At 39.6% G+C, this 25514-nt stretch overlaps 1 protein-coding gene across 1 annotated transcript; it reads left to right on the top strand.

Moving 5' to 3' along the window:
* Positions 1–22973: 22973 nt before the first annotated feature.
* PABPC5 (poly(A) binding protein cytoplasmic 5) lies at positions 22974–25298 on the top strand. Its single transcript, XM_004596309.2, has 2 exons — positions 22974–23131; positions 23840–25298. Exon 2 carries the CDS (start codon positions 23866–23868, stop codon positions 25012–25014), a length of 1149 nt encoding a protein of 382 aa, XP_004596366.1. The 5' UTR covers positions 22974–23131; positions 23840–23865; the 3' UTR covers positions 25015–25298.
* Positions 25299–25514: the final 216 nt, after the last annotated feature.

Raw genomic sequence — 25514 nt, forward strand, 5'->3', positions numbered from 1 at the left:
CCTTTATGCTGACTAAATTAGTAATTTCTCCTCTGTATTAACATCCTGCCATTATCCACTCACAGGTGCTAGACAGTTGCCATTATAAGAGTTACTGATGTACTAGCAACTAAATAGAAACATCCCATGGACTGATTCTACATGAAAAGCTAATAAAGGAACTTTTGGTCTCTAATTCTGCATGTAAGGAACTGGGAGGTCAATATTTCCATCCATTCAAGACAAAAGTTTGAATGAGTTGAAAATCAACATTTCATTGATCTGATGCTTCACAGGAGAAACCACTGCTCCTAAAACTGGAATGGAAGACAAGTAGATACAAAGGAGAGAAACGTATTGCAGCAGAAACCTACACACAGGAATCTCCATGTTAATCAGGCCAGGTAAAGAAAATCTATAGGATAATTAATAAATAAACTAATTATTTAACAAAAAAGGACTTGGCACAAACAAGATTGAGAATTAAAAGCTTCAAGGGGGTGAAATTTAGAAATGTTTCAGCTCCTTTGGGAGCTATATTTAGATTTTCATAAAGAAGATCAGAGGAAATTGTAGTTTGGTAACTTCAGCAGTAAAATAAAAGTCACCATCTATAAATACACCAAAAATATTCAGTTTTTTTTTTTCTAATGAGGTCTGCCCTAAAAAGAAATTATTTCTTCAAAGCCTAACCAGCTAGGATTTTTCCAGAAGTTAATTCACCTGTGGGAAGTTAAATAACCCAATCCAGGACTCTGTTGACATCCTAAGGCTTGTAACTTTGGAGAAGAGAAGGTGAGAAGTACTTGCAGAGGTCACAACTCAGAGAAACAGGTAGTGACAGGCTGTGGTCAAATTACAAACAGTGAAATACTTCTTCTATCACTATCTACCTATACATATAAAAAATAAACAATACAACACCTATGTACCATCATTCCTTTCATTCAATACATTTTGTCCGGCTTAAAACAAAAAATAATGGAGGGTCACAGAAAGTGGTTAAGAAATCGCATTTATTTTTAACATGTTGACTGCTCAATATCATGTCAATTCAATCCATAATGATGTTAATTGTTGCAGATGGTATATTAGTGCTTTTATTTGACCGGGAAGATACTCTGCTGACTCTGCCCTCAGACCAGAGAGGGTCTTCCCAATAAGTAGATGGACTTGTCTGGACTATGGGATGTTGGACTCTATGCTTGGCAAATTCTTGCAGGGAAGGAATTTCAACTAAACTTGAACTATGGTTGTGCAGCGGGGTGGAGGAACCCACCATGGGGGGAGGGTGGGAGGGAGAATCCCAGATTCTATGTAATTACAACACAATGTAATTAATGAATAAATTTAATTTTAAAAAAAAGGCCCAATAAAAGGCAATGAAATTTGAAGAGTGAGACCAAGCATCAGAACCAGACTCAGATATGGTACAGATTTGTGGGTCAATTGAAAATAACTGGTTAATATATTAAGGGCTCTTACGGGGAAAAAAAGTTCAACATGCAAGAACAGATGGATAATATGAGCATTTCTAAGAATCAAAGGAAAGCTCCAGAACTCAAATACGCAGACAAAATGAAAGGCAGAGGCAGGTGCTTGGCATAGCATTTATGATGCTGGTTTTGATGCTTTCATCCCAGTCTGGGTTGCCTGGTTTGTGTCCAGGCTTCTCTGCTTCTACTCAAGATTGCTGCTAATGCGCATGTGTATCCTGGGAAGCAGCAGGTGATAGTTCAAGCAGTCTGAAATCTTGCCACGCAGTGGAAGTTACAGACTGAGTTCTAAGATTCTAGCTACAGCTTGACTTAGTTTTGCTTTTTGAAGGCTTTTGTGGGGCAAACTATTAGATAGAAGATCTCTATTTCGTCTTTGCCTTCCAACTTCCATCCGTCTTCATCCCTTCCTTTCAAACGAGATGCACAACATTTGTAAAATATTTTACTTATATCAGAAAAGCCAGTATGTTATTGGCAAATGAAAAGACATATCGATGAATAGAATAGTGTACACAAATAAACACTTATACATTTCATTAATAGTGTACACAAATAAACATTTATACATTTCATTAACTGCTCTTTGAAAATGAAGCAAACAGTCCTCTTAATAAAAGATTTTGGAACTGATGGACACATGCATACAAAAAATTACTCTTAGGTGGGTGTAAAAATTTTAATGAGAAAAAAAATGCCTTTGAATACCATAATAGCAACTGAAGATGGTTCAGAAATCAGTGAGCTGGAAGACATGTAAATAAACCTGCCAAACTAACATGTAGATATAAAAATCTGAAAAAGAAAAAGAAAAAAAGCACAGAATTTCAAAGAAATGTGAGACTATAAAAGGTGTAATACATGCATAATGAGAATACCATAGTATCGTAAGAGTAAAAAAGAAAATCCATCAAAATATTTGAAACACGCATGATTGTTAATTCCCAGGACTAACAATGTCAGTCACCCAACCACAGAAAAAGGAAACACAGCAGTATAAATGCCAGAAATCTGAAATCACTGATTTTTAATGTAAATTATAATCCAGGGTTTAAATGTGCCAATAAATAAGATCTTAATAAGTAAAAAGCATAAAAGAGCCTAACTTAGCAGAAAAACAGGCAAACACTATAAACGATAATCAAAAGGAAAATTACCATTTCACCCATATAGACTAAATTTCACGAAATCACAGATAATTAAAACTATGGATAAATTACATTCTTAATCTTTAGTTTGACAAAAGTATAAATCTTTGACAAAATTAAATTTGTAACAACACTGAGAGACAGCAACTTAGTGCATGTGTGTGTTTTCACTCCTACCCACGTGTAAGGGAGAACATGTGACATTTGTCTTTCTGCATCAGCTTACTTCACACAACTTTGTGTTCCCAAGTTGCATCCATTTTGCTACAAATGCTAGAATTTTATTATTTTTAATAGTTGAATACTGTCTCATTGTCTCATTCTTTAGCCATTCATCTGACTATAGACACCTGTTCTGAGCAGCGGTGCTATAAATGTGGTGGTGTAGGCATCTCTTTGATTCATTTTGTGCAAGTCTTTGGGAGTAAAAAACCAGCACTGGAATTACCAAATCAGATGACGAATCTACTTCTAGGTTTTTAAGGAATCTCCACACTGCTTCCTGCCATGTCTGCACTACTTTACCTTCCCACCAACAGTGGAGAAGTATCCTCCTTTATCCACATCCTCACCAGCGCTTGTTAGTTTCTGCATTTTGGACTTCAGCCTTTCTGACAGAGGTGGGGTGATAAGTCACTGTAGTTTTGAGTTGCATTTCTCTTACAGCTAGTAATGTTGAACATTTCGTCTTATACTGGTTGGCCATTTTTATTTCTTCTTTTGCAAACTGTTGATGCTCTTTGCTTATTTCTTTACTGTATCAGTGTCACAAGCCACATTCCATGGACCAGGGTTTGAAGACAGAGTGATGCATAATAAAAAAGAGAGAGAGAAAGTTTTTGAAAATGCACAGGCCACAGGGTTCCTCTTAGAGAGAGGAGCAAGTCAATGCCTGTCCCAGTGGCTTTTACTCATTTGAGGAAACATATTTCATATCAACTTAATTCATCTGTGGGTTTTTTCTTCCTGACTAATCACTGCCCAGTCAGAAGGCCCTCAGGTGGACCCTTGCATTCCCAGAGAGGAGGAGAGCAGAGCATGTGGTCAATTACCTTCGGAAGATGTGCTGCCTGAGGCTCTGGCCTTGCGACCAGGGACCTTGTCAGCACACTGTTACTCGCACAGCTTCCCTTCCCACACACCTGGCACTGGTCTGTCTTGGTCCTTCTTTGGCTGCTCAGGACTGTCCTTTTCCTAGTGACCCCTAACACACCTTAGGAACAACAACACCTGCACATGAGGGTGGAAATTGGTGAAGAACAATGGGTTCAAACAACTACAGCGATAGAAACAATGACAGACTCAAAATGGCCAAGGTGACCTATTTTCCCCAATTGATCTATGCTGAAATTCAAATTAAAATTTCAGTAAATATCACTGAACTGATTCTGAAGTTTACAGGCAGGATCAAAGCACCATAAACAGGAAATATAATATTAAAAGAGAAGACAAATGTTGGACAGCTGATTTCCTGACTGCAAAGCATACTACTAAAACTCTACAATAGTCAAGAAAATGCAAGGTGAAAAACACAAGGCAGAGCCACAGACACACAGAAATATAATCAACTGATCTTTGACAAAGGGACAAAAGCAGAATAACGGAGAAAGGACAGTCTTTTCAACAAATGGCTTTGGAATGAATAGAGATATATACATAAAGAGTTAATTTTGGGGAGAATCAAGATGGCAGAATAGGGTAAAGACACGTTTAAATGGACAGAAAAGCATTTAATCAGGATGAAGCAGAGAGGACATATTTCAGGAAATAGGCAAGGACAGAACAACAGCAGAGGGGTACCTGGAGACTGACTGACACAGGAAAGCAGTGAGCACAGCAGTGTGGTGTTGCAGTGACTGATACTCCAGCACGGCGATCTGAACTCCACCAGCAGCTGGAACTCCACCAGAAATCAGGTGGGAAGGGACTTTCACTGGGAGCTTGGGAGGCGAACCCAGATGAAGAACTGTCCGTCCTGCTGGTCCGTTTGATTTGACCAGGAGCAGAGACAGAACAGCAGGTCTCAGATGCGCAGTGCGAGAACAGAGTGGATTTCATAGCCCAGTCAGCCCCCTAGAGCTGAATTGGGCACCATTTTGCATAAGGAGGAAAGGGCAAGAGAAAGACTGAGCATGCGCTGAGCTGGGAGTGAGCTCATTTCTGACTCAGTGAACTGCAAGGACGTGGCATTCTACGGGTTCACCTGCAGCATTCTACAGGTTCCACCTGGGGCAGGTCTGGATAGCCCTCGGATCTGACGGCCAGCAAATCAAGAACTGTAGTGGTGGTACATCAGGCGCCATTTTGCACACTGTGGCAATAGCTTTGGGACTGCAGGGGACAACAGTGAACTGCGCATGTGCTGAACTCGCAAGAACTCACTGAGTTCCATGGATTGCACTGGTCCCACAGGAAAATAATACTGATTGAGGCATTGTATGGGTCAAAATAGGTCCAGTGGCATCCAGACCTAACATCCAACAGGTTCCGGCAAGACCAGCACTTCTTGGTGTTGTTCATTTCTTTTTTCTCCCTGATGTTGATTTTGTTTTGTGGCTCTTCATTTAAGGGGAGATACAGTAGTTGTGCAATGGAGACTGTCATATCTAGTAACATGTCATTTAACTTCATGGCATTATAAATTTCTATTTTTCTTTCTATTGTTGATTTTGTATTATGACTTTTCATTTAAGGGGATGTACAGTAGCTGTGAAATGGAGACTAACATCCAGATGTGAGGATGTAGTGTGGTATGCATTTCTGCTTCCAGACAAAGATGGACTTACAATGAAACTGTTTACTATATGTTGACAATAGGATTCTGGACTCTCTGCCATTGTCCATGCCCGCAATGATGGACATATGACTGAGTATGAAGAACTATATGTTAGTAATGATATAGAGGAACTAGGTGGGGGGGAGGGATTTGGGGAGGGGATAAGGGAATATGGAACTGTATCATAAAATGATAGCAATAATAATAAAACGTTAAAAAAGGGAGTTAATTTTGGTATATTGGGTATTTGATGCAGTAGTTATGACCGTACTTGGAATGCCTTCATCTCATTGTAGAGTGCCTAGATTTGAGGATTAATACCAGCTTCCTGCTAATTCAAACCTAGAAGCATGTGATGGCTGCTTTTCGTCTCTGTCTCCAATGCAAGAGACCCAGATTAACTTCCAGGCTCCTGGCCCTGGTGTACCTAGTTTCTATTATTGATGGCACTTGGTCAGTGAATTAACACATGGAATGTCTCTCTGTGTCTGTCCATATTTGTCTGTTTATCTTTCATACATTTTTAAAATATTTTAGTATTTCAAAAGATTAATCTAGATATAGATCAGATACTGTCAAAGACATTAGCTCAAAGTGTGATTAGAGGCTTAAGTACATATGAAACAAAAGTGTCAAACTTGTAGAACACAGTACAGCATAAACCCTAGAACTTTCACCCAATAGTATAAATAAGTCTCAAAATGAAACAAAACAATGTAAGTTGCCCAACGACCTTAATAAACACCTTCTAATGTAGCACTGCAGATCGAAAATAAGCATGTGAAAAGATGCTGCACATTAAGTTCACCAGAAAAAATGCAAATTAAAATAACAATGAGATACCCGACAGATTCATTAGAATGACTAAAGTCCTAAACACTGACTGTCAAATGCTGGCAAAAAACATATCATTGCACAGGTAGCAACTGTCAGTGAAAACCAGGAAGCCATCAGAGGCAGGTGTTGCTCCTAAGGTATGTTAGAGTTCATCAGAGAAAGTCATTAGCAGCCAGAGAAGGACCAAGACAGACAGTTTTGGATTTCTGGGAATGGAAGATACGAGAGAGTATTACTACAGTGACAAGGTTCCTTGTAGCCAAGGCTGGAGCCTCAGGCTGTCCCATCCTGCAGGACACGACGCTCAAACCCTGAGGGTGGACTGGGAATGCTGGGCTGCTAGCCCCGGCCTACTGGCCCAAGAAACACACGGACACTCATACTTGGTGGAAAAAAGTGCCTCTCTCTTTATTTTTACTCCTCATATATATACCTTCTTCTCTAGGGGCGGGGGAGAAAGGGAGGGGTTTCCTGGGAGTAATTATCTTCATTGAAGCAGGGAAGGAACTAATCAACTATATTGAAACAGGGGAGGAACTAATTATTTGGACAGGAACAAGGGTGGAGGTTCTATTCTGCTTGCTCTACAGAGGATGTTTTGGCCTAATATCCTGCTTGCTGTAGCCCTGCTTGCAGGCTTTTGCAATGCAACAGGCTGTCAGGTAGGCCAAGTCTAAGGCCCGTAAGTCTCTGGCTCCTAACATCAGGCAGCACACCTTCCTAAGGTAACTGACTACATGTTGGGCTCTCTTCCTCTCTGGGCACGTGATCCACCTGAAGACCTTCTGGCTGGGACAGTGATTAAGCAGTAAACAAAGAACTCATAGGCAAATTTAGTTTATTGAATATGGTTCCCCAGATGAATAAAAGCCTTTGCAACAGGCACTGAGTTACTGTCTCTGAGAGGAACCCTCTGGTCTGCCCACTTTCAAACACCCATTTGTGTATCTTTCTTTCCTCATTACAAATCACGCCTCGTCAAACCCTGGTTCTTGCTGCGATGGTTGTGAGAAGTGCTGCCTGAACAGAAAACCTTGAAGAGGGAATGATGGCCATCTAAAGGAAAAGAAGCGATCAAATTTATAACTGCACTGAAATTGAAGGTAGGGGAATCAGGTGACTGCCGAAGCACAAAGTGTTCCATGTTGTGACTGCAAGTTTTGTGAACTTGCTGGAGGAATCAGGCACTGCCTCTGATTACTTGCCATCCCCTCTTCAAATCCTGGTTATCAGGAAACCTTGAAGAGGACCAATCGCTACTCAAAGGACAAGGAGCGATCAAATTGAAGCAGCTACTTAAAAACACGAGATTTGACATGTCAGGAAGAAAAAAAAAGGAAGTAAAATTGCTGAAATTCGCATCCATAGAAGTTTCTCTGTCTACTAATCTAACGTTGCTCTGTTCTTCAGGCATCATTATGTGCCTTGTTAAACCGTAAACTCTTCTGAGTGTTTGTTACTGCCCTAAAATTTCTAAAGATCTATGAAATCTTGGAATAGTTCCTGAGAAAATCTTTTGTCATCCACCATGTGATTGTCAGAGATATCCATGCCTTTTAACAAAGCATTGTTGATTCTATGCTTAAATATCCTGTCTTCTAGGTAGACTATTTCCCTGAGACTATGATATTACAATAGTTTGCTAAAGTAAAAATTGCTTACCTATTTTGTGTCTAAGTTCAAAACCTGCGTGGATGTTTTCAAAATTTAAAACTGCTATAAAGTAACAATGATTAAAAATTATGTGTGTTCTTTTAAAAGCCTATTTAAACACTGAGAATTTCATGTGATGAAATTAAAGGAATCAGAAGTTAGAAAAGATCACATGCTAATTATTTCAGTTAAACTTTTTCTGCTTGTAGCTGATTTAGGTAACAAGCTATTTATTTACTTAGTTATTATTTATTATTGCATCTCTTTTTAAAAACGATTTATTTATTTTATTACAGTCAGATATACAGAGAGGAGGAGAGACAGAGAGGGAGATCTTCCGTCTGATGATTCACTCCCCAAGTGAGCTGCATCGGCCGGTGCTGCGCAGATCCGATGCCGGGAACCAGGAACCTCTTCCGGGTCTCCCACTAGGGTGCAGGGTCCCAAAGCTTTGGGCCGTCCTTGACTGCTTTCCCAGGCCACAAGCAGGGAGCTGGATGGGAAGTGGAGCTGCTGGGATTAGAAAAGGCATATGGGATCCCGGGGCGTTCAAGGCGAGGACTCTAGCCGCTAGGCCACGCCGCCGGGCCCTTTTATTGCATCTCAAAAAGTTTCCAGATACATTTATTGAACTACTTGCTTTCATTAGCTTTGCTTAAGATTTTTAGGTCTAACTTTTACTTTGACCAAATATTTAAATCTTTGACATTACTTTTACCTCTAAATTTCTAAAAAAAAAAAGAAAAAAAAAGCTGAAGCTTTGTCTTCGAGGGTTTTAGCTGGATCTCTGAAAAATCTTGAAAAATAAGTCTCTCAACTGGGAGAGATTATAACTACCTTATGCCTTGTGTTATCTGGGAATCAACAAAGAAAATCCTTCAAGCTCCAGGCAGTAACACTGCAGCTAGCACCTGGGAGAAAAATCTACATTCTACCAGGAACTTTTAAAACAACCCTAAGAATGCTCTGCTGTGATTCCTTAAAGCACACTCTCTTTGAGCCTTGAGAAACAGATGGAGTGGATGTTGCCCCCATATTCCTAACGCAATTGGAGTCCATTCTTCTGGGAGAGGGAATAGAAGCAGCTGGATAAGCTAATGGATAGTATGCAGGAAGAACAAAAATAACTAATCATCAGCTGCAACAAGTGTTTTTTTTTTTCTTAGACATTTAGAAAAATAAAAGGGAGCAGATAGCTCTGACATAAACTACATGCTTTGAGAAGGAAATCTTGCTAAGTTCTTCTGCATGCAATGCAGCCAAAGCCGAAGCCCTCAGGTGCAGGTGTTATTCCTAAGGCATGTTGGAGGTGATCGCAGGCATTCCTGAGCAGCCAAAGAAGGACCAAGACAGACCAGTGCCAGGTGTGTGGGAAGGGAAGCTGTGCGGGTAACAGTGTGCTGACAAGGTCCCTGGTCGCAAGGCCAGAGCCTCAGGCAGCACATCTTCCGAAGGTAATTGACCACATGCTCTGCTCTCCTCCTCTCTGGGAATGCAAGGGTCCACCTGAGGGCCTTCTGACTGGGCAGTGATTAGTCAGGAAGAAAAAAAAAACCCACAGGTGAATTAAGTTGATATGAAATATGTTTCCTCAAATGAGTAAAAGCCACTGGGACAGGCATTGACTTGTTCCTCTCTCTAAGAGGAACCCTGTGGCCTGTGCACTTTCAAAAACTTCTTTCTCTGTCTTTTCTTTTTATTATGCATCACTCTGTCTTCAAACCATGGTCATGCAGTGCGCCCTGGGAACTCTTGTTCATTGCTCATGAGAATGCAGAATAGAACATAGTGCAATGGTTCGTTTTGTATGTCAATTTGACTGGGTTAAGACATGCTCTACTATCTGTTAAAATGTTTTAATTGTATCAGTGAATGTGTTTCTGGGATAGATTGACAGTTAACATCATTAGACTGAATAAAAGAAATCTGCTCTCACCATTGTAGATGGTTGTCACCATATCAATTTGTAGCCTGAAAAGAACCACAATACGGAGCAAGATCGAAATCTCCCTCATTTCCCTCTTTTTTTTTTTTTTTTTTTTACTGAAAACATCCGTCTTCTACTGCTCTTAGATGCCAGAGTTCCTTGGTGGTTTCTCCTTCAGACTGCATGGTTTACAGCAACCACCTCCCATCCCAATTCTCAGGCCTTCAACCTTGACCTGCAAGTTACAGTATGAACCTCTGGTTTTTCCAGCCTCTGTGTTCAGACTGACCTGTATTTCTGGGCTCTGCAAATGATGGTTAGTACATTGTGAAACTTCTCAGTTTCCATAATCTCATGAGTCAATTCCCATGAAAAATCTCAAGTAGCTAAAAGTGGTGTAACATGCTACAAAGAAAAGGCAGAAACTTAAATGCCAATTAGTAAGTGAAAGAAATCAAGCCGTAGGCTTTTTTGTGTGGGACTCTGCTTACAGGACATTCTCAAAAAATCAAACTGTGGAGACAGTGAGAAGATCAGTGGTCACCAGAGGGATTTCGAGGGGACAAATTAATCTGTGTGATACTGTAATGAAGCATACACCTCACATTAGTTCATCCAAATCCATAGAATGCACAACCAAAAGAGAGCGCCCTAAAGTAAATGTACAAACTTGGATACAAATTACAAGTCAATGTTGATTCATTGACTACTACAGAGCTTTGCTGAGGGGAAGTTATATTTACTGCGTGGGTGCTGCAGTGTACTTGGATGCTCTCTGAACTTCCTATTCAATTTGGTTTATCCCAAAACTACTTTGTAAGTAGACTTAATTTGAGAAAAATTTCGAAAAGTTGTTATCTGCTATTTTTTGTTATCCAGGATGACCAAATCGAAAGTCAGGGTTCAACACACAGAAATTCATGTTTTGGGTAAGTGTCTGAGTTTCAAGTTAGCAATGAAGACATGTTTTGGGAAAATATTTCTTTCATATTGTGAAGGTGAAACAATGTGATGGTTAGTCAGCTAACAAATTAATTTTGCTCTCTCATAGTTTCCCTAAAAGAAGATAAAATATTCTTTAGTGATATAAGCACAAAAACCTGTCTACATAGGATATGCTATTTATTTTGAAGAATATTGCATGGATTGATAACAGAAAAAAAATGAGTTTTCAAATTTTTCATCAGTTTCTATTAGTATTAATTTACCCAAGTCTTTAATTGCAAGGGGAAATGAGAATGTATGTTTGCTTCCTAGAAAGTAAATCCTGCTTTGATATTTGGTGCATTTTCAATCACGATAGGATAGGAAAAACTGTAACAGTATAGTTGGTTCGTCACCCATTCTTTCTCAGTCCTCAAAAGCTGACCTCAAGTCTTTGTTAAGATCAGAAGATGAATTTGCTTTGCTGGTGATCTCTCCTTTTTACATCTAAAAACTCATTGTATAATAGAGGAACATATTCTATAAAGAAACATACTCAATTCAATATCACTTTTCAAATTGAAAGTTGAATGCAAATTGCTTCTAACAAATAAAAAGATGAATTTTTCTGGGGCCAGAACTGTGGCTCCCTGCTTACGGCCTGGGAGGGCACAGGAGGATGGTGCAAAGCCTTTGGATGTCACACGTGCATGGGAGACCCAGAAGCTCCTGTCTTCTGGCTTCAGATCAGCTCAGCTGTGGCAATTGCAGCTAACTAGGGAGTGAGCCAGCAGGTGGGAGATCTGTGTGTGCGTGTGTGTGTGTGTGTGTGTGTGTGTGTTTCCTCTCTCTCTAAATCTACATCTCAAATAAAAATAAAAGAAATCTTAAAAATGCTCCAGCCACTGAAAGCTACTTGGGAAGTGAACCAGATCTTTGTCTCTCTTTCTCTCTGTAAAATCTGACTTTCCAATAAAATAAATAAATCTTTTAAAAAATATATGAACATAAAAGATTCTAAACATGTAAGGTTCTTTTATAGAGAGGCGAATGTGGTGGTACACTGGGCTAGGTCACTGTTTTAGATATCCCCCTTCCGTATCACAGCACTAGTTTATGTCCAAGTGACTCAATGCTTCCAATCCAGCTTCCTGCTGATGTGCCTGGGAAGCAGCAGGTGGTGATCATGGCCAATTGGGTTCCTGCTGCCCGAGAGCAGGATGCAGTTCTGGGCTGTTGGCTTGAGTCTGGTCCAGTCCTGGCTGTTGATGTCACTTGGGGACTAAAATTGCAGATGTAAGTTCTCCTCTCTTGATCACTTTGCTTTTCAAATAAAGCTTATTTTGTTTAAGTTCAGGGACTCTGAAAATTAAAAATATTTGCAAAAAATTTGTGAAATGCATTCATGATTTTCTCATAGCACATATTTTCCATAAGCTGTTTAAGACTCTTATTATGTATAGATTTCAGAACATTTTGGACTATAATAATTGTATCTTTTAATTCTATTTTCCCATAAACTTTTTTTAATACTCTTGTGTGTTTTTCAATATGACCATATCCTTTCTTATTTACTTTCTAGCTTGTGAAGCTGAGATGACTTACATGTGGTTTGAGAACTTCATTCAATACAAGAATTTCTTGCTCTATGAAACAACATAAATTTAATGAAAAATTTAAAAGTTTTAAAAATTCATGTCCAATTCAGAGTGTTAATTAAGGTTCCTTTTATATCAACAGGAAACCCTTATCTGCACTCTATTTTTAACTGCTATCATAGCACCCAGTTTATTTCCTATGTAAAATTCACTGCAAATTAGAATCAATTTTATAATTTGTTTATAAACTTTCTTACCTTTGAATAGTAAGAACTATTATGTATCGTAGAAACCATGTCTTTTTTGTTCAACATTCTATCCATTGTCTCAAAAACAATGCCTGACATATACGACACACTTAAAAAATATATCTGATGTAAATATAGGGAAGAATCAGAAACAATTCTGAAAATTTATCACTATAACAAAACAGCAAGCACCATGAAAATTGTGTATGTTTTTTTAAATTATTACATGAAGAAAAGTAAATGTTGGGTTGGAGAAGAGCACAGATGAACCAAACACAAAATGCCTAGCAGTCAAATTGAAACACAGCTCACTTACGTTGATGAATAATATGTGCAAACATTGTAAAGGTCATTCAATATTATTGGAACCACAAATAAGTAAATAAACCAAGACAAATGTCTTTTCATTAGTAATGAATGATTTTTATTCTTAATGGTACATGCATTTCAAGGTTATTTTAGCAATTAACATGCGATATTAAGAACTAAAACATTATATAAACAAATTCAAAGGAAATTTGGAGGTAAACACAGTAGTCAACAGTAACAATCACAAGACATCATGTAGCTTTTAATTTTGCAACAGGTGTGTATCCTTCTTCAAGTATTCTGAACAGGACTGTATTTCTAATGAAAATTATTCCAATTCACTGAATAATTACTTAATGTAGTATGAGGCAAAAGTCAAGCATTACTAATAATTTGTTATTGGAGAACAGCAAACTAATTAGATCAGCTGGATTCATTCATTTTAAACCTCAAAGTTTTTAAAAGGTTGCAAATGGTCAGTTTTCTAGCATTGCCATATAGGCTATTAGAGAGTGCACAGGAAATTGTTTTTAAATAGAAGGGTAAAGAATTAAATTATGATTTTAACAAAATAATAGTAGAAATACTTAATTTTTAAAGAGTTAAAATGTTTTTGCTGTGCTATTCTACCCAAATTAAAAAAAAAACTTTTATGGAGAATAAATTTCATGATGAAAGAATCAGTTTCTGTTTCCTACTATATAAATAATACAGCTAAATGAGCAAAATAGAATAGTCCCACTAATTTTCATGGGAATTACCTAAGCACTTCATGGGTTCATAGATGGAAGCATGGACATTTTAAGAGCAAGAAATCCTGTACTTCGATCCTCCGCTGATATGGATTAAGCAATATTTTATTATTTTACAAACACTTGTTCCTAATTTTCTACTTCTTATCTATGGAAAAATGATTTTCATGCTTTATATTTTAGAAAAGTCTAGAAAGTAAGAAAAAAACATTAAAATGATTGTCAGTAGTTGGAATATATTTTGTTTTGTTTTGACATTCTAAACTAACAGTCTTTAATTATCTTCCCATCAAATATCCCCTTCAAAATAGTTACTAGACAATATGTAACCCTGTTCTTGCAATCTGCCTACCCCTACCCTCCCAACTCCCATGGAACATAGCTAATTGAATCAATATTTACCCAAGTTCTACCTGCAAATAAATTGACCATGAATTTGTAAAATCAGCCTGACTTGAAAAGATGGGATGAGTTTAAGAGATTTCTCTGTCCAAGGTAATTTTACAAAACCTATCATGAAAGATTTTCATAATTTGGTATGTATGCTTATGTCTGAAAGAACATTGGCCCTACATGCATTTTCTGAAAGGTTATATAATTGTTATAAAATATTCAACTTTAAAAGCACCTGTCCTTGTTTTTTTCTAATAGTATGTGTGTAAACATTCTGTCCTTGTATCAAGTATTCTTCCATGTTTCCATTTAATCAAATTTGATCATTTGTAATGTGTCCTAACTGTCCATTTCTTCTAAATTTTCACAATTAGTAAAATGTGTGAAAAGCCTCAGTATTTTGGAAACAAGTCTGATTGTATACATTAACATTTGATTATGTATGTACCATTTAATTGTGCACTTCTCACTTCTAAGAATCTGGCCAGTAGAAATAGGAGCAATCAGATAACATTATTTTAACAAGGATACTTATTATCCTTTTGTATGTCATGACAATAAAATAAGTAAAAGCGGCCTTAATGTACAGCAGCAAGCATATAGCTTAATATAATTTAGGCATTACCTAAAAGAATAAATTAATGGGTGCAGAGCTTCAGTTTTGAACGCTTAAAACAGGACAGGAGCTGTGACCCCACAGGCTGATCCACTACCCTGTGGCACCAGTATCCAATATGGGTGCCAGTTCATGTCCTGGTCACTCCATTTCCAATCCAGTCCTGTGCTTGTGGTCTGGAAAAGCAGTGGAGTATGGCCAGAAACCTTGGGATGCTGCACCCACTCACGTGGGAGACCTGGAAGAAGTAATTATCTGTTGGCTTCAGATCAATACAACTCTGCCTTTTGTGGCCATTTGTGGAGTGAACCATGAGATGTAAGATCTTTCTCTGTCTCTCCTCCTATTTATAAATCTGCCTATCCAATAAAAATAAATGAATAATTAAAAAAAGAAATTTTCAAACAGTTCTAGAGAAATAGTGGTGATGGTTGCATTATAATGTGAATGCATCAAATGCTGCTGAACTACCCCATTAGAAATTAAGATGCAAAGCTCACTTCATACATTCTACCACAGTTTTAAAATAAAATGAAAATGGACCTGGTGGTAGCCTAGTGGCTAAAGTCCTCCCCTTGCATGAGCCAGCGTCCTTTATGGGCACCAATTCTAATCCGGGACATTCCACTTCTGTTCAGCTCCCTGCTGGTGGCCTGGGAAAACAGTGGAGGATGGCCCAAAGCCTGGGGACCCTGCATGCACATGGGAGACCCAGAGGAGGCTCCAGGCTCCTGGCTTTGGATCAGCTCAGCTCCGGCCATTGTGGCCACTTGGGGAGTGAATCAGCACATGGAAGATCTTCCTCTCTGTATATCCTAGCTCTGTGAATCTTACTTTCTAATAAAAACAAATATTTTCTTAAATTGAAAATGAAGCTTATAATTTACATTTAAAATCATTGTATGATTTCTTCTTTCAGGCCAAGTAAAATGACAGTCAGATTTTTAATTAGAGAAGGTGGAGTGTGTATTTTCCATTATGAGCCATTCAGTTAAACAAGCATTAGAAAGGAGAAAGAAATTTGTCTGAAACCATCTGCCAAGGAATGATATTTATACTGTATTTTAATGCATCATAAAAGAAAATATCTTAAATCAACATATTAAATACTGTCTAAAGCCCCCAATAAACTGGAATGTGAATGCATATCAATCAAATAATTTCAAACAGAATATTCTGTGAATGTAATTTATGCTAATAGGATTTAATTACAAGAGTACCCTAGGATGTGTCAATTAATTTGATTGTGATGATCATTATACCATGAGTGACTATCGAATCATCACATTATACACATTAAAGATATACAATCTTTATCAATTAAATATAGATGTGCCAATTAAGATTGTGATAATCATTACACAATGCATCTCAACTCAACATACTATGTATATTAAATACATAAAATCTCTATTAATTAAGTTTTTAAATATAAAAAGTACATTACAGATACACCAAATCCAAACTATGGCTAAATTTGTTATATTTTTCTTAAATGTACATGTTAACGCTCAGCTTTATCAAATATAATTCATGATTTTATGTGCCATGTGCTATTTCATTTTGTTTATAAGGTTTTATTAACAGTAACTATATATTTTATAGGTCATAGTATGACATTCCAATAGATATATACTAGCTATACTAATCAAGTCAGAATAAGCAACACTTATACCTCTTTGATATCACTTCACCATTCAAACCTTCTAGTTCTTTTCTTTTATTGGCTTATAGAATATATAACAGAAGTCAGTAGGCTGGCTCAATTGGCTTGTCCTCCACCTGCAAGCCCTGGTATCCCATATAGGCACTGGTATCCCATGTGGTACCCTATGTGTTATCCCAAATGAGTCCTGACAGCTATACTTCTGATCCAGCTCCCTGCTTGTGACCTAGGAAAGCGATGGAAGAAAGCCCAAAGCCTTGATACCTGCAGACATGCGGGAAGCTCACAGGATGCTCCTGGCATCAGATTGGTTCAGCTCTGGCTGTTGTTGCCACTTGGGGAGTCAGGCAGCAGATGAAGGATCATTCTCTCTGTCTCTCCCTATCTCTGTAAATCTTTCCAATGAAAATAAATAAATCTTTTAAAAACATATAATGGATTATTGTGGGCTGTATTCACGTCACTACGTTGTATAGCACTAAGAACGAATTTATTTGATCTAACTCTGATTTGATATCAATTATCTGATCTCCCTCAAGCACCATCCATACCATCCCTCCAGCCTCTATTAATTAGTATTCTGTGTTAATATTGGGATTTTCTTAGCTTCCTCATATGAAGGAAATGCAGTATTTGTCTTTCTATGTCTGGCCTATTTCATTTAACAGAGTGTCTTATACTTGCATCCACTTTGCTGCAAATGATATAATTTCATCTTTTTAATGTCTGGATAAAATTCCCTTGTGTATGTGTATGTATATGTTGCATCTTCATTATTTATTCATCTGATAATGGACTCCTTCATTGATTCTGTGTCTCACCACTGTGAATGATGCTACAATAAATATAGGGGTGCAGGTATTTCTTTGATATAATGATTTCATGCCTTTTGCATATTCAGCCAGTAGCGATTTATTTTTGTCATGATAAAGAATGCTTAACATGAGATCAAATTTTTAACAATTTTTTAATAGTAACTCCAAACTATTGTTAACAATGGGCACAATGTTTTAGCACAGATCCTAAAAGTCATTCATCCTGTGTAACTTAAACTCTGACCAGTGACCTCTGAATTTCCCCTTACCACAATCCACTGGCAGCAACCACTCTTTTCTCTGTTTATATGAATCTGACTATACTAAATATCCAATATAAGTGAAATTACACATTATCTGTTCTTCTTTGATTGCTCATTTCACATAGCCCAACATTCTGAACCTTCATACATGTTGTCACATATATTAGGATTTCCTTTTGGATGACTAACACTATTCCACTTCATTTATGTATTGTATTTTTAATACATTCCTCTGTCAATGCACATTTACATTGTTCCTGTACCTTTGTTATCATATAAAGAACGGTATAACAAACATAGGGGTGCAAATATCTCTTTGATATCTAATATAGTTGTAATTTGGGGGGGTGTTAGTACCCACAAGCTGGATTGCTGTGTATTTTCAGAAACCTTCATATGGGTTCCAAATTTTGGGTATACTTGTACACATGTGTGTTCTCTTTTGTTATTTTGTTTGTTTTGTATTTTTTCTATCAACGATCCCAACTTGATTTACAATTTGCTAGTGCCCCACATCTTTTCATCCGTATTCATTGGCCAGTTTGTATGCTCTCTTTGAGAAATGTGCTTTCAGGCTGTCTGGTTTTACAACTATTCTGTTGTAAATGCTCTTGTATTTTTGATATTAAGCCTTTATCAGAGATATCGCTTACAAATATTTTCTCCCCTAGCTTAAGCTGTCTTTTCCCTGTGACGACTATTTTCCTTCGTCATGCAGAATACTTTCAGTTTGGTATAGTGTCATTTGTCCATTTTTGTTTGGGCTGCTTGTGTTTTCTGGTGTCATAGGCAGGATCAATGTCACAAAGATTCCTCCTTTCCTCACCCACACATACACACCCTTTACTTCTAGGGCTTTCAGACATTCAGGTTTTCAATCCAATCTGATTTGACTTTTGCGCATGGTATAAAGTAAGGTAGGCATTCAATCGTATTCATTTATGTGTGGCTATCCATTTATCCCATCACCGCTGGAGGAAAGCAATCTTTTCCACAATTTGATGATTTTGTTTGAGTATTTTTCTCGTGACCTCTACTCTGTTTCATTGATATGTTTGTTTTCATGTCTGCCACTAGACTGCCTTAATTATTATAGTTTTGCGATTATATTTGGAAATTATGAAATATGGTAACTTCCAGTTTTTCCTCTTTCTCAGAATGCTTTGGTTATTCAGGGTCTATTGTGTCTCCATATGAATTTTAGGTTACATGTGTGTTTTCTATTTTTAGCAAAAAAATTCCAATTAGATTTTGATAGGAATTACATTGAATCCACAAAATGTTTTGATAATATGGACAAAAGAACAATATGTGAGTCAAGGATAATGTTTCATTTATTGTGTCTGACTTCACTCATGGATGGTTAGAAGTTTTCAGTATACAGATCTTTCAACTCTTTCCTCAAATTTATTTCTAAGTATTTTATTCTTTTTGATGCTGTTGCTGATGGGATGTTTTTCTTAACTTCATCTTTTTAAGATGTTGAGTTCTTAGTTCTCATTTATTGGAAAATCTGACAGAAAAAAGAAATTACTTTTAATATTGATCTTATCAAAGTACATCAAGATTATTGTCTAGTACATGATTTAAGACGAAATTATTGGACATGCATAACAAAAATTGCTCTGGCCTCAAAACTGAAAACCAAAATGCCTGTATGTCCAAATTCTTCCTGCTAAATTACTTCCCTCTAGAAATAAGTGAGACAAGGCATAGGTCATAAAGTTTTAAATTTATAATATTTTGTTCAGTCATTCCAGTCTTCATATAAGGTAGCAACAACTCTGCTTTCATAATGAAGTCTCAGCAATTCACACAGCTGAGATTTTTTTTATCAGCAAAACAGTATAAAATGCCAATAAAGGAAAAGGCTGAATAAATAAATTGCCAACCTCCTATCCTGCCACCCATGCTGGCATATGACTGGCAACTATAAATAATGTCTGTTGAATCCACTAAGAATGCCAGTTGTCCATTTTTTCCAAATCATTAGCTTATCAGAGGAAACTACTTTTGACTTGTTTCACAGTGGTTAAAATTTCAAAAATTTGACCTGATAATAAAAGTTTATGATAAGGTCCATTGTGTCTCAGTGGGTAAGCCAACACCAGCAATGCCAACAAGAAGGGCACCAGTTTGTGTCCTGGCTGCTCCACTTATGATCGAGTTCTATACTAAATGCGCCTAGGAAGGTAGCAGAAGATCACCCATATACTTGACCCCTTGCACCACATGGAAGACCCAGAAGAAGTTTCAGGCTTCTGACATTAGCCTTGCACAACTATTTTAGCTGTGTGGTAGTCTCAGGGTTTAGGCCTGCCAGCAGGCCCCAGATCACCTAGGGTGAGGCAGATGGTGGCCTTTGGCCTCAAGAACCACCGGAGACAACCTGGTGAGGAATGTCTGCTTTATTATGCACAGGTTACAGATTTTAAAGGGTAAGGAAGGGAAAAGCAGGAGAGAGCCTTCCGGCAGACCCCACGCCCACCAAAGACACTGTAATTGGCTGTATGACACGTCCATTTCCCTAGATCTTCCAGTCATGTTCCAAGTGTACTCCCCTTGACCTTGTAGCCATGTTGAAGGTCACACTCCAGGTGTAGGCCTGAAAGCTGTGCCTCAGGCCACAGGGAAGGTTGGGCTTAAGCCATGCTCTCCAGGCAGCATGGCAGGGGCCTGGGGTGATTGCCCACCTGGTAGCTGTTTGCAGAGTAAACTGGTGGTTGAAAGATCTCTCTCTCTCTCTCTCTCTCTCTCTCTCTCTCTGTCATCCCCCCTTTTCTTCTTCCTTCCTTGCTATTAATTCTACCTTTCAAACAAAGAGATTTTTCTTTGAATGTTCACTGTAACGCCAGACAATTGACCTAAGTCATTAAGATGAAGGTTAACATACTCCTGTTTCACTTGTGAATCCCAATTGCAATTTCCCTACATTGCAACCAAGCAGACACAATGGTGGTGGCCCAAGCAGCTGGGTCCCTGCTAGGCATATAGGACACATGGATTAAGTTCCAAGTCTCTGGGTTTGTCCTGGCCCAGCTGCGGCCATTCACAGGCATTTAGAGAGTGAACAAGATGTTGGAAGCTCTCTCTTGGTCTTCATGTCTCTTTGCCTCTTGAAAAGATCAGAATAAAAGATGTCACTGCAGTTTAGAATGTCTAAAGTGCAAGGCCCTCAAAATTGCTGGTAAGAAATAAAAAGAAAGTTACTTTGAAGTTGTTGTTTTTAGGGCCGGTGCAATAGCTTACTGGATAAAATCCTCACCTAGCATGAGGTAGGATCCCAAATGGGTGCTGGTTTGTGTCTTAACCACTTCATTTCCCTGCTGGGAAAGCCCTGGGAAGCTGCATCTGCCTGGGAGATTCAGAAGAAGCTACTGGCTCCTGGCTTCAGATCAGTTCAGCTATGGCTGTTGTGGCCTCCTTCAGAGTGAATCAGCAGATGGAAGATCTTCCTCTCTCTCTCCTGCTCTCTGTATATCTCGCTTTCTAATAAAATTTAATCTTTGAAAAATTGTGCTTCTTACCAATCCAATTTTATTATGTATAAGAAATGTCTGTTTAAATTTATATATGGTCAACCTATAGATGTTCACATTAACAGATGAAAATATTTGTATATATACTGTTATGTAAATGTGGCTTTTTTCAATGAACCAATATTTTTTTAAGATTTATTTATTTTTATTGTAAAGTCAGATATACAGGGAGGAGAAGAGACAAAGATCTTCCATCCGATGATTCACTCTCCAAGCAGCCACAATGGCCGGAGCTGTGCTGATCCGAAGCCAGGAGCCTCTTCTATGTCTCCCATACAGGTGCAGGGTCCCAAGAGTTTGAGCTGTCCTCGACTGCTTTCCCAGGCCACAAGCAGGGAGCTGGATGGGAAGTAGGGCTGCCTGGATTAGAACCGGCACCCATATGGGATCCTGGCACATGCAAGGTGAGGTCTTTAACTGCTAGGCTACTCTGCTAGGCCCAAAGTAATATTTTTAAATGTGAAAATCAAAAGCAGAATTATAGCCATTGGTAATCACAGATGTAAGGAAAGTTACTTATAAACGTATGTTCATCATACAAAAAACTAAACAGATGTCTGCTAGTGTTTTCATATGTTGGTCAGTGTTTCTATTGAAAGACACGTTTATTGGTCTATCATTTTGCTCATATTTGCCTTTTTAATACAATCTCTGTGTTTTAGCAAAGGAAGAAACTGAGGAATCTGGTAAAACGACACAATAAAGAAAACGGCTAAGTTCTTGAGTAATTAATTAGTAGAAATAAACATCATCTTTACCTAACTAGACGGCCTAACAACAATATTCAATATAAAAAAAATCCGAATGAAACAGCTGAATTTAACCTGTTGCTTGGGAAATTCCTCTTAGTGTAATAACTATTTAGGTCATTCGTTATGTCTTTCTTTTTCACCAGGCTCCCTACAAGCTGAACAGTACCAAAAACATGTTTCGTTCTCATTTTCTATCATGAGAAAAAAAGTGGTGGAAGGGGTTGGTTGACAACTTGTTTGTAAAACATACTGGTGATTTTCTGAAATCAGTAGCAAAACCCTTTTCCACAAATGTTTTTTTCAAAAATTCTGAAGTGGGGGGGTGCGGGGCGGGGGCAGAGGTTCTGCAAGGACATGAGGAGGCCTCTTAGCGCAGCGTATTCCCCAGCAGAGCGCCTGATGCAGTTTCTGGCTCTGCTTGTGAACCAGTTTCCAACTAACGTGCAAAACACTTCTGAAACTGGTTCTTGGGCAACCTCGGAGTTGAGTCTAACCTCACTGCATTTTTTCTGCAGTGATTTAATATCGTCCAGTATGTTGAAATTGTTTTAAGTGCCTGGATCTGATGTGTTCCCTTCATCTTCAGCCATTCGTTATGTTTGTTTTTATATTGCTTCTGAAACTGTTAACGCCTTAACCAAGATTTTGCGACTATGATACGGCTTCAATGCTTTGTGGTGCTAGGCATCAACTAAGTCAAGTCTGTGGCTCTCATTTAAATCTAACAACCGGCACAGCAAAGAAAAGAACTCTTTGCCTACCATCCACGAAAATGCTATCATTGCGTTGAATGATAGATTGATGAAGTAAGGACACAGGCCAAACATAACTTGGCTTTGTGTTGTATTTGACCTTGTGATGATTTAGAATGAGACTGAGGGTCCAATACAGCTGTTAACCTTGACTTTCAATGCACTAAGGGAAGTGTTCCCAAGCAAACATGATTTTTTTTAAACTTACAAGTTCCTTCCGTGCAGGTTCACTTCCTTCTGTGATTTTTTGGGATGAGCAGTCTGAATGTATTTCCACAATGGAAGGAAAGAAAACTATACATGCCTTCTATTCTCTCTCTCTCTCTCTCTCTCTCTCTCTCTCTCTCTCTCTCTCTCTCTTTCTCTCTTTTCAACCTTGGCACACAGCAAGCGGGAAGTTACTTAACAGGGTTCCGGGTTTCCTCACGCCCCGCCCGCCCCTGCCACCTCCCACCCCAACCACAGCTACAGGCGCTTGGTCTCTGGGTCGGTCTGTCCTGCTACAAGCAACCACCGAGTCCACCGGTCCACGCTGGGCCCGCCCGCTGCGCATCTGCCCTTCTCTGACTCCGCCCCGCATCTGTCCGGACCCGCCTCGCGTCGGAGCTGACCCAACTGCGCGTCTGCCAGTCAGTCCCTCCGGACCTGCCGCGAACCTCAGGCTGCCGAAATCACCGCGCCTCACTCGGTCCGTACCCAGTGGGCATCTCGGGTATCGGGGCGGTCCGCGGTCCCTCCCGCGCGGGTGTCTGTGTGTCTGTCTCTCTGTCCGCTGCGCTGCCCGCAGCCTGCCTGCTGGGAGCCAGAGCCCCAAGTGTGGCTAGCGTTGCCCTTTCGCTGACGCGGAGCGCGCGGCGGCCTGGCTGAGTGGCGAACCTGCCGGCGAGCGGCCCAGCAGCCGGCGGAGGAATACACGCTCGGCCTCTGCCCTGGTTGCTATCATTTTTGCACCCGCAGGAGCTCGGGGCCTGCGTTTCTGCAGAAAACGGGGCGTGAGGCCTCGCTGCTGGGCAATGCTAGATGTGTGGAGCCAGCCAGCTGCTGGATGATTGCTTTAACGATTGAATCGGGAAAAGGGAAAATTTCCTCCCGATTCCTGGCCTGTGACAAGGATTTCCCGTTTGAGACGGGTGAAAATTGTCAGGCCCGTTTAGGGAGAACAGATTCGCTATTGGGGTGCCTTTTTGTCTGGTGCGTTTGTTCTGAGTCTGCTGACCAGCTGTTTCTGAACTTCATTTTCTCAGCCTCCACAGTGATTCTGAGTCTGCATTTAGTTTCCCTTCGCCTGCCTGCCTTGGCCTTTTCTGTTCCTGAACAGCTGTTTGGCCCATAGCTTAAGCAAAGCAGCCTTTTTTTTTTCTTTCTCTCCCTTTCTCTCTCTCTTTTCTCTCCCAAGAGACCCTCCTCCCTGCGCTCAGAGAGATGGGGAGTGGGGAGCCGAATCCTGCTGGCAAGAAAAAGAAGTACCTCAAGGCCGCCCTGTACGTGGGGGACCTGGACCCAGATGTCACCGAGGACATGCTGTATAAGAAGTTCAGGCCTGCTGGCCCCCTGCGCTTCACACGCATCTGCCGTGACCCGGTGACCCGCAGCCCCCTGGGCTACGGCTATGTGAACTTCCGCTTTCCCGCGGATGCCGAGTGGGCCCTGAACACCATGAATTTCGATCTGATTAATGGCAAACCCTTCCGTCTCATGTGGTCACAGCCAGATGACCGCTTAAGAAAGTCTGGAGTTGGCAACATATTCATCAAGAACCTGGACAAATCCATAGACAATAGGGCCCTGTTTTATTTATTCTCGGCTTTTGGGAACATCTTGTCCTGTAAAGTCGTAAGCGATGACCATGGCTCTAAGGGCTATGCCTATGTGCATTTTGACAGCCTGGCTGCTGCCAACAGGGCCATCTGGCACATGAATGGAGTGAGGCTCAACAACCGCCAGGTGTATGTCGGCCGATTCAAATTTCCGGAAGAGCGGGCTGCGGAGGTCAGAACCAGGGATAGGGCCACTTTCACGAATGTTTTCGTTAAAAACTTTGGTGATGACATGGATGACACAAAACTGAAGGAACTGTTTAGTGAATATGGGCCAACTGAGAGTGTCAAGGTAATACGAGATGCCAATGGGAAATCCAAAGGCTTTGGATTTGTGAGATACGAGACCCACGAGGCCGCCCAAAAGGCTGTGCTAGACCTGCATGGCAAGTCCATCGACGGCAAAGCCCTGTACGTGGGGCGAGCACAGAAGAAAATTGAACGCCTGGCTGAATTAAGGCGGAGATTTGAGAGGCTGAGATTAAAAGAAAAGAGCCGTCCTCCGGGTGTGCCCATTTATATTAAAAACCTAGATGAGAGCATTGATGATGAGAAACTGAAGGAGGAGTTTTCTTCCTTCGGATCGATTAGCCGGGCCAAAGTGATGATGGAAGTGGGGCATGGCAAAGGGTTTGGTGTCGTGTGCTTCTCTTCTTTCGAAGAGGCTACCAAAGCGGTGGATGAGATGAATGGTCGCGTAGTGGGCTCCAAGCCCCTGCATGTCACCCTTGGCCAGGCCAGACGCAGGTGGTGAGATCAGGAATGTTCCATTTGTTTCAGCCTTAGCCGGTGCCTACTTAGTTTGGGCTCCTTTGTGATAAGGGGTTGTTTTATGCCAATTCATAGTTGTTGCTTTTTTTGTTTCTAAGTGAATACTTTCTTTTGAAAAAAAAAGTGAAATCAGAAAGCCTTGTTCATTTTAGTGAAAAGCATAATTTCTAATTGTAAAATTGTCATTTTGTACTATCTTTTGATATAATATCCTTAGGAATATGTAGAATAAACTTTATTCTGCTGCATTTTTTCCTTATTGCTCAAGGTGAGCCATTGTGTATACTTCCCCCCCTTTTCTCAGTAATTCTCAGCATGACCCTCATTTCTGAAGCTGTCACAGCCAAGATTTCTAACTTGATTATTGAATAAGCAGTAGGACAGTGGTCCAGTGAACATCTGTATGTAGCATCACTTTAAATTATTATTTAACTGAATGTTTTTATTTTAAAAAGCTGTAATTTTTTTTTTCTTTTTCTTTTC

This window comes from Ochotona princeps, chromosome X (genome assembly GCF_030435755.1).
Source record: "Ochotona princeps isolate mOchPri1 chromosome X, mOchPri1.hap1, whole genome shotgun sequence".
NCBI lineage: Eukaryota > Metazoa > Chordata > Mammalia > Lagomorpha > Ochotonidae > Ochotona > Ochotona princeps.

What these genes read in the sequence shown, in the direction of transcription:
- PABPC5 (XM_004596309.2), top strand. Translation starts at nt 23,866, where the DNA reads ATGGGGAGTGGGGAGCCGAATCCTGCTGGCAAGAAAAAGAAGTACCTC.